Source organism: Andrographis paniculata, unplaced genomic scaffold, assembly GCF_009805555.1.
Source record: "Andrographis paniculata isolate CXL003 unplaced genomic scaffold, ASM980555v1 Contig32END, whole genome shotgun sequence".
Taxonomy (NCBI): Eukaryota; Viridiplantae; Streptophyta; class Magnoliopsida; order Lamiales; family Acanthaceae; genus Andrographis; species Andrographis paniculata.
The window spans coordinates 4598388-4608930 of NW_026137565.1; the positions used below are offsets into that span (position 1 = coordinate 4598388).

Genomic DNA, 10543 nt, shown 5'->3' on the forward strand with positions numbered 1-10543 from the left:
CTCCGTCTCGATGGACGGCTGTGCGGCATTCGTACGTCGCGTCACGAGTTCGCATCTGTCTGCCGGGGCAGACGTCGACAGTGATCCTTTCGCAGGCTCACCTATGGAATCCATGTTACTAGTTCTTTTTTTCTCTAAACGATATGATTTTGTTGACGTCTCGCGATGACGCGGGTCCGTCGGCGTCCCTGCGCGAATCCTCGTTCGCAATTTACGGCTGGCCGACGGGTCCGTAAACGGCGGACAAGGTCGTCGTTCGGGATTTTTGGCCGCGACGTGCATCGCAGGAAATCCCTTTTTGATGCCTACATATTCAAAAAAATCCGCGCAGGAGTTTTTTGGACGCCCACTCCGTCTCGATGGACGGCTGTGCGGCATTCGTACGTCGCGTCACGAGTTCGCATCTGTCTGCCGGGGCAGACGTCGACAGTGATCCTTTCGCAGGCTCACCTATGGAATCCATGTTACTAGTTCTTTTTTTCTCTAAACGATATGATTTTGTTGACGTCTCGCGATGACGCGGGTCCGTCGGCGTCCCTGCGCGAATCCTCGTTCGCAATTTACGGCTGGCCGACGGGTCCGTAAACGGCGGACAAGGTCGTCGTTCGGGATTTTTGGCGCGACGTGCATCGCAGGAAATCCCGTTTTGATGCCTACATATTCAAAAAAATCCGCGCAGGAGTTTTTTGGGACGCCCACTCCGTCTCGATGGACGGCTGTGCGGCATTCGTACGTCGCGTCACGAGTTCGCATCTGTCTGCCGGGGCAGACGTCGACAGTGATCCTTTCGCAGGCTCACCTATGGAATCCATGTTACTAGTTCTTTTTTTCTCTAAACGATATGATTTTTCAACGTCTCGCGATGACGCGGGTCCGTCGGCGTCCCTGCGCGAATCCTCGTTCGCAATTTACGGCTGGCCGACGGGTCCGTAAACGGCGGACAAGGTCGCCGTTCGGGATTTTTGGCCGCGACGTGCATCGCAGGAAATCCCGTTTTGATGCCTACATATTCAAAAAAATCGCGCAGGAGTTTTTTGGGACGCCCACTCCGTCTCGATGGACGGCTGTGCGGCATTCGTACGTCGCGTCACGAGTTCGCATGTTGTCTGCCGGGGCAGACGTCGACAGTGATCCTTTCGCAGGCTCACCTATGGAATCCATGTTACTAGTTCTTTTTTTCTCTAAACGATATGATTTTGTTGACGTCTCGCGATGACGCGGGTCCGTCGGCGTCCCTGCGCGAATCCTCGTTCGCAATTTACGGCTGGCCGACGGGTCCGTAAACGGCGGACAAGGTCGTCGTTCGGGATTTTTGGCCGCGTCGTGCATCGCAGGAAATCCCTTTTTGATGCCTACATATTCAAAAAAATCCGCGCAGGAGTTTTTTGGGACGCCCACTCCGTCTCGATGGACGGCTGTGCGGCATTCGTACGTCGGGTCACGAGTTCGCATCTGTCTGCCGGGGCAGACGTCGACAGTGATCCTTTCGCAGGCTCACCTATGGAATCCATGTTACTAGTTCTTTTTTTCTCTAAACGATATGATTTTGTTGACGTCTCGCGATGACGCGGGTCCGTCGGCGTCCCTGCGCGAATCCTCGTTCGCAATTTACGGCTGGCCGACGGGTCCGTAAACGGCGGACAAGGTCGTCGTTCGGGATTTTTGCGCGTCGTGCATCGCAGGAAATCCCTTTTTGATGCCTACATATTCAAAAAAATCGCGCAGGAGTTTTTTGGGACGCCCACTCCGTCTCGATGGACGGCTGTGCGGCATTCGTACGTCGCGTCACGAGTTCGCATCTGTCTGCCGGGGCAGACGTCGACAGTGATCCTTTCGCAGGCTCACCTATGGAATCCATGTTACTAGTTCTTTTTTTCTCTAAACGATATGATTTTGTTGACGTCTCGCGATGACGCGGGTCCGTCGGCGTCCCTGCGCGAATCCTCGTTCGCAATTTACGGCTGGCCGACGGGTCCGTAAACGGCGGACAAGGTCGTCGTTCGGGATTTTTGGCCGCGACGTGCATCGCAGGAAATCCCGTTTTGATGCCTACATATTCAAAAAATCCGCGCAGGAGTTTTTTGGGACGCCCACTCCGTCTCGATGGACGGCTGTGCGGCATTCGTACGTCGCGTCACGAGTTCGCATCTGTCTGCCGGGGCAGACGTCGACAGTGATCCTTTCGCAGGCTCACCTATGGAATCCATGTTACTAGTTCTTTTTTTCTCTAAACGATATGATTTTGTTGACGTCTCGCGATGACGCGGGTCCGTCGGCGTCCCTGCGCGAATCCTCGTTCGCAATTTACGGCTGGCCGACGGGTCCGTAAACGGCGGACAAGGTCGCCGTTCGGGATTTTTGGCCGCGACGTGCATCGCAGGAAATCCCTTTTTGATGCCTACATATTCAAAAAAATCCGCGCAGGAGTTTTTTGGGACGCCCACTCCGTCTCGATGGACGGCTGTGCGGCATTCGTACGTCGGGTCACGAGTTCGCATCTGTCTGCCGGGGCAGACGTCGACAGTGATCCTTTCGCAGGCTCTCACCTATGGAATCCATGTTACTAGTTCTTTTTTTCTCTAAACGATATGATTTTGTTGACGTCTCGCGATGACGCGGGTCCGTCGGCGTCCCTGCGCGAATCCTCGTTCGCAATTTACGGCTGGCCGACGGGTCCGTAAACGGCGGACAAGGTCGTCGTTCGGGATTTTTTGCCGCGTCGTGCATCGCAGGAAATCCCTTTTTGATGCCTACATATTCAAAAAATCCGCGCAGGAGTTTTTTGGGACGCCCACTCCGTCTCGATGGACGGCTGTGCGGCATTCGTACGTCGGGTCACGAGTTCGCATCTGTCTGCCGGGGCAGACGTCGACAGTGATCCTTTCGCAGGCTCACCTATGGAATCCATGTTACTAGTTCTTTTTTCTCTAAACGATATGATTTTGTTGACGTCTCGCGATGACGCGGGTCCGTCGGCGTCCCTGCGCGAATCCTCGTTCGCAATTTACGGCTGGCCGACGGGTCCGTAAACGGCGGACAAGGTCGCCGTTCGGGATTTTTGGCCGCGACGTGCATCGCAGGAAATCCCTTTTGATGCCTACATATTCAAAAAAATCCGCGCAGGAGTTTTTTGGGACGCCCACTCCGTCTCGATGGACGGCTGTGCGGCATTCGTACGTCGGGTCACGAGTTCGCATCTGTCTGCCGGGGCAGACGTCGACAGTGATCCTTTCGCAGGTCACCTATGGAATCCATGTTACTAGTTCTTTTTTCTCTAAACGATATGGCTTATTGACGTCTCGCGATCACGCGGGTTCGTCGGCGTCCCGTGCGTGAAACCTCTGTTCGCAATTTCGTCTGGCCGACGACTCCGTAAGCGGCTAACGGGGTCGTCGTTCGCGATTTTTGGCCGCGACGTGCATCGCAGGAAATCCCTTTTTTGCTGCCTACATAGTTCAAAAAAATCCGCGCAGGAGTTTTTTGGGACGCCCACTCCGTCTGATGGACGGCCTGAGCGGTATTCGTACGTCGGGTCACGAGTTCGCTGTTGTCTGCCGAGGCAGATATCGACAATGATCCTTTTGCAGGTTCACCTATGGAATTCATTTTACGAATTCTCCTTTCCTTAAACGATAAGGATTATTCGACTTCTCGCGATGACGCGGGTTCGTCGGTGCCCATGCGCGAAACCCCCATTCGCATAATTCGTCTGGGCACGGCTCCGTGAGCGGCTAACGGGATCGTCGTTCGTGATTCCTGGCCGCGACGTGGATCCTAGGGATTACCTTTTTTGCTGCCTACAAGTGCACGAAAATCCGTACAGGAGTTTTTTAGGACTCGTGGCGCCCACTCTGTCACGATGGACGGCCTGACCGGCATTCGTACGTCGGGTCACGAGTTCGTTGTTGTCTGCCGAGGCAGATATCGACAATGATCCTTTCGCAGGTTCACCTATAGAATTCATTTTACGAATTCTCCTTTCTCTTAACGATAAGGATTATTCGACTTCTCGCAATGACGTGGGTTCGTCGGCGCCCGTGCGCGAAACCCCCGTTCGCAATATTCGTCTAGGCGCGGTTCCGTGAGCGGCTAACGGGATCGTCGTTCGCGATTCTTGGCCGCGACGTGGATCACAGGGAATTCCTTTTTTGCTGCCTACAAGTGCACGAAAATCCGTACAGTAGTTTTTTGGGACTCGTGGCGCCCACTCTGTCACGATAGACGGCCTGAGCGGCATTCGTACGTCGGGTCACGTGTTCGCTGTTGTCTGCCGGGGCAGATATCGACAATGATCCTTTCGCAATTTCACCTATAGAATTCATTTTACGAATTCTCCTTTCTCTAAACGATAAGGCTTCTTCGAATTGTCTGGATGACGCGTGTTCGTCGGCGCCCGTGCGCGAAACCCCGTCCGCAAAAGTCGTCTGGGCGACGGCTCCGTGAGCGGCTGACGGGATCATCGTTCGGAATTCCTAGCCGCGACGTGGATCGCTAGGAATCTCTTTTTTGTTGCCTACAAGTGCACGAAAATCCGTGCAAGAGTTTTTTGGGACTCGTGGCGCCCACTCTGTCATGATGGACGGCCTGACCGGCATTCGTACGTCGGGTCATGAGTTCGCTGTTGTCTGCCAGGGCAGATATCGACAATGATCCTTTCGAAGGTTCACCTATAGAATTCATTTTACGAATTCTCCTTTCTATAAACGATAAGGATTATTCGACTTCTCGCGATGACGTTGGTTCGTCGGCGCCCGTGCGCGAACCCTGTTCGTAAAATTCGTCTGGGCGACGGCTCCGTGAGCGGCTGACGGGTTCGTCGTTCGCGATTCCTGGCCGCGACCTGAATCGCAGGGAATCCCTTTTTTGCTGCCTACAAGTGCACAAAAATCCGTACAGGAGTTATTTGGGACTTGTGGCGCCCACTTTGTCACGATGGACGGCCTGACCGGCATTCTTACGTCGGGTCACGAGTTCGCTGTTGTCTGCCGGGGCAGATATCGACAATGATCCTTTCGCAGGTTCACCTATAGAATTCATTTTACGAATTCCCCTTTCTCTAAACGATAAGGCTTATTCGACTTCTCGCGATGATGCGGGTTCGTCGGCGCCCGTGCGCGAAACCCCTGTTCCAAAATTCGTCTGGGCGACGGCTCCGTGAGCGGCTGAAGGGATCGTCGTTCGCGATTCCTGGCCGCGACGTGGATCGCAGAGAATCCCTTTTTTGCTGCCTACAAGTGCACGAAAATCCGTGCAGGAGTTTTTTGGGATTCGTGGCGCCCACTCTGTCACGATGGACGGCCTGAGCGGCATTCGTATGTCGGGTCACGAGTTCGCTGTTGTCTTCCGGGGCAGATATCGACAATGATCCTTTCGCAGGTTCACCTGTAGAATTCATTTTACGAATTCTCCTTTCTCTAAACGATAAGGCTAATTCGACTTCTCGCGATGACGCGGGTTTGTCGGTGCCCGTGCGCGAAGCCCCATTCGCAAAATTCGTCTAGGCGACGGCTCCGTGAGCGGCTAACGTGGTCGTCGTTCGCGATTCCTGGCCGCGATGTGGATCGAAGGAAATCCCTTTTTTGCTGCCTACAAGTGCACGAAAATCTGTGCAGGAGTTTCTTGGGACTCGTGGCGCCCACTCTGTCACGATGGACGGCCTGAGCGGCATTTGACAACTAACAACTAACAAATAGCTGGGTTGCTCAAAATCTGAATGTTTCCCTGATCGGAACTCCGATTTCCCTTCGATCGACGAACTCTCCGGCGAAATAGCAGTGTATAACTCTTACTCAATGCATGAATATGGGAGGAACTGCAGTTGAGATTATTGATACATTTTTTCTCTCACTACACACACTCTCAAAGCCACCACACTCATCCTTCCCACAGACCTGAGCTCTAAGGCACCCACAGCAGGCATGTTGCAGGCATGTAATTAATTCCTTTGGAACAAAAAAGGAATTGAATGTTTCTACATACTCCAAAAGATAATAAACCCAAAGTGTCCATTTTGTCTTGAGAATACACCATTATAGTAAAGCAAAAAAAAAAAACACAATCCAAAGTTGTTGTTGATAACACTGTCCAACTGGGTCAAATGTTATTATTTATCAATTCTAACGACAACAGCAAAAAAAAAATTTGTTTTGTCCATATTCCAAAAATGGATAATGAGGTTTTTCAACTTTAACAAGCATGCTTGCTATGTTGCACGTTCTTTTTTTATATGTTTATTGTAAAAGTTACACTTAGAATATTGTTATTGAGTTTAAACAAAGTATATGAAGATTATGAATTAATATCACAATGTTTATAGTATAATATTATGTATTTTTATGTATTGACTACTCAGACTAATCAATACAGTGATGATTATTAAATCTCACATTTGGACAATACTTTTACAAATGAGCAGTGTGACTCAAATATGACCTCTTTTGATCTAATAACACGATAATGATTGCCTCATCTATTTTTTTCATCATTTATTTATTTATATACAATTTTTTCCTTCTTTATTATTCTATTTATAAAATCATTTTAAACAAAACACATATAGAAAATTGGTGAAAAAAAACCATCAAAATTATATTATTTATCAAATCTCACAAAAATTAAAAATAGCAAAATTATGAGACTGACCGAATGTATATCATTTTTTTTCTCAACCAATACATCCATTATATAAAAAACATACCTATAACTTATTTATTTATGTATTATAAAGTCAACCCATACGTCCACTATATTAATTAGACACATTTTGATACCAAGAAATATTCACAAACGATAGGCATATTTCTTTATTTGATTGATAGAGATCTCATTATATTAATAAAATATTGTATCATTTTATATAAAAGTACTAAAATATTCTTCCAAATGTTTAATCATTCTAATTAGGCTTTACACGCTTACTCAATAATTATCGAATATAAAATCTTTAACCAACTCACAAATAGTAAAATTTTATCCATATTTAATAGACCAATAGAATATTATATATAGATCATGATATAATATCTCAAAAAAAATTATTTATACAATATAAATAAATTGTATATGCTAACAAAGCCGATATGATCAATAGAAAACCTCAATTAGATGCCTTAATCCAAAAATATTTGTGATCTTATAACTACTAAATCCAGCAGCAGTAAAAAGATCAGCCCACTGTTTTTCAGTTCTTTCTTTCCCAGAAAGGCAAATCATCATCTGCATATCGAATAACAGCTGAGTTTCCAATGATTCCTCACCAAGCACCATGTCCACAATCATCACCTTCCCACCCTTCTCTTTGCTGGGGATTGCAGCTTTGCAATTCTTCAATATTTTGACACACTTATCGTCGGGCCAATCGTGCAATATCCACTGCAATTATATACATAATGTGAACTTACCACTAAAAAACAAATAATATATTTGTAACAGAATTTCGTGTCTAAAGTTTACGTAGTTAACGTGATTCTATCATAATTCTGTCTATAATGTCGTTAGTAATGAAAAAAATGGATTTAGCGACAAAAAAATTTTGTTACAAAAATACTATTTTCTAGTGTACGAGTTGTTTCTATCTCTCAACAATATTTGGCTTAATAGACCAAACTATCATTTTACCCTTACAAGAAGGTTTGGTTTTGAAATTTAGTTTTTTATTTAAATCCTTATTTAAATAGTATTTTGATGTAATATTTAATTTATGTGAAAAAAATAGTATATTTTTATTAAAAAATGTATACTGAATAGTAGAATATATATGCATACCTTCATAAATACAGCATCAGCTGAAGGAATAAACTCGAACATATCGCCTTCAAGATAGATCAAGTCCTTAGTCGATTCCAATCCGGCAACAACATGAGGGAGATCGACCACGGTACACTTCAAGCCCGGGAAGGCATCAACGATAGCCTTGCTCACAACTCCCACGCCCCCTCCGACATCCACAATCGATCTCAACTCTTCAAAAATATGCCTACAATCCCTAATGAGTATACCCGACACCAATCGAGCATCGCTAGCCATAGCCTCATTAAATAACATATTAAACCTTGCATCTTTCCCGGCATATTCCCAAATTTCCATCCCATAAGTAGTGAAAAACGGCGTGCCATGATCCGTCCTAAACCATTTGCTCATAGAATGGCACGGATCCATGATATTCGGGTCCACACGGTAGAGCACAAATGACGCCAAACTTGAGGCCGGCTCATCCCTCAGGAGTAGCCGGGAAGACGGCGTGAGCCAATATCCATCTTGATCGCTATCCTCGGAGATTTTGGTGCCAACAAAAAACTTGGAATGAATCATAAGGCGCATCAGTCGCTCGAGGCATGGAGTTTTTGCTCGGTCGATGGAGAGGGCATCGGCTAATTCCGGAAGCTTCATTGGCTTGCCATGCCTGTGGATGACATCGGGGATGCCTAATTGAACTACACATTTTAAGGACATGGAGTTTATGAAGCTGAAAACATGGCTCCAAATATGAGCCTGAGCATCAAGAAGCTCTTCAGTCGAAGTGATTCCATTAGGGAGTGCCATTGAGATCAAAATGGTAGTCTTTGTATATGTGTTTCTTGTTATTGTGTGAGTTACTATATATATACATATATATATATAGAGAGAGAGAGAGAAGAAGCATAACTACCAGCCTTCCTTCGATTGGTGTCTTTATTGTCACATTATCACTATTTATTTACATTATCAAGATTTTAGTTGACTATATCATCAAATATATATTTTGTTATAACAAAATATATTTTATGTCATAAGTATGTAACTGTATGTTGTTCTCTAGAAATATATAATGAATGTTTTTATTACATATATTTATTGGATAAAAGCCGCACCGCCCCATCAAAAAATATATCTCGCGTAAATATTTATTTTTTATTACTTAAAATACAATATTAAAAATCTATTATATATTTAAAAAATTAAAAAGTATGTATTGTCCTCGTACATGCATTTATAAATATATTCTCTCTCTTATATAATGTCAAAGTTTAGAATGAGTATGATTTATAAATAATTAAAAATGTATTAGTAAAAATAATTATAATTAAATACAAAATTATATATTAAGGTTAAAATAACTTATTAGTATAATTAAAAATTTAAAAATTTAAAATTTTTAAATATGATTAAAATGTATAATACTTTTCCAAAAAATAAAAATGACATAAAATTGTTGGAAAATATGACATTATATGTGAGACGATAAAGTATTTGTTTGTATCAAAATCAATTATATCATATGTATATATTATATTGTATTTATATTATATTATATTAATATAATATTATTTATAAAATAAAAAATAAAATCAAGGAGCATCTTGCACGTTCTTTAGTTTATGTTTAATTTCTTAGAAAAGTTACAGCTAAAGGCATGTGCAAGGATATCCCTCTCTTTCTCCGCCATATAGCAAATAAATGAATTAAAAATATATAGTATCTAAGATCTTTTGACTATATGCGTAATCTTTATATCAAATAAATGCATTAAAAATATATAGAATATCTTTTGAGTATCACTTAGACCAAGGCGCAATAGTTCTAGTAAATGCTCCCTCCCTGCTATGTAATATAACTGTATTACCGTAGACACAAGAATTTAGGTAAAGTATAATTATTAAATAATTAAGAAATATATTAATAAAAATAATTATAAATTAAAATTAACATAACTAAATAGTTTAATTAAAATTTAAAAAAATTAAATTTTAAATTTTAAAATATGATTAAAGTGTATAATTAATTTTCCAAAAAAGAAAAGAACAAATTATATGGGACGGACGAAAATAGAAAATATGGACAAATTATGTGGGACGGACGAAAATAAAAAATATGGACAAATTATGTGGGACGGAGAGAGTAAAAAAAAGCCTCCATAGATGACGTGACGTGTCAAGGCTTCTAATCGATGCTCGTATTCTAAAACTTCAAATCATCCACAATAGCTAAAAAAAAAATATTTTCAATTTTTTAATTTTAAAAAAATAATAATAAAAGTCGTCAATCGAAGACGATTCGATTGTCCCCAATGCGACGACGGCATTTGCTCTTAGTGCGTAGATGTTGTTGATTTGTTCATATTCTTTGATTGTCGTTGCAATTTCCATTTATACGTTTGTTGTGAAATGTAGAGGCGATCGAAACAATAGAGGTCGTAGAAAATTATGAGATATTGAAGAATGCAAAGACAGTGTTTTTACTATTGAGATTATGGACAAAGCATACTCCAGAAATTTGAGAATGAAATTGCGCCTATACTTGCGAGTTGTCTAATTTGGGCAAAGTTTTTTAAAGTTACAAAATAAATTTTTTTATTTATAAAATACTATATTTTATTTCTATTTTATTATAATAATTAACATATTACAACCTGATGAGTGGCTATATATTCTAAGTATTAACCTTTTATTTTTTAAAATAAAAAATAGTTTAACTTTTCATTAAAAAAAAAAATTCAATAGTTGATGTTTGTTATAAAATGTATACAATTATATATATATGACCGAATGAGAATGTATGTGTTTGC

General features: G+C 42.7%; 1 protein-coding gene across 1 annotated transcript; it reads right to left on the reverse strand.

Annotated features, from left to right (window-relative positions):
* Positions 1-6996: 6996 nt before the first annotated feature.
* LOC127247836 (trans-resveratrol di-O-methyltransferase-like) lies at positions 6997-8594 on the reverse strand. The gene is made up of 2 exons (XM_051269876.1): positions 7765-8594; positions 6997-7371 (listed from the first exon to the last, which is right to left on the reverse strand). The coding sequence occupies exons 1-2, from the start codon at positions 8539-8541 to the stop codon at positions 7084-7086; spliced, it is 1065 nt and encodes a 354-aa protein (XP_051125833.1). The 5' UTR covers positions 8542-8594; the 3' UTR covers positions 6997-7083.
* Between the last annotated feature and the right edge of the window lie 1949 nt (positions 8595-10543).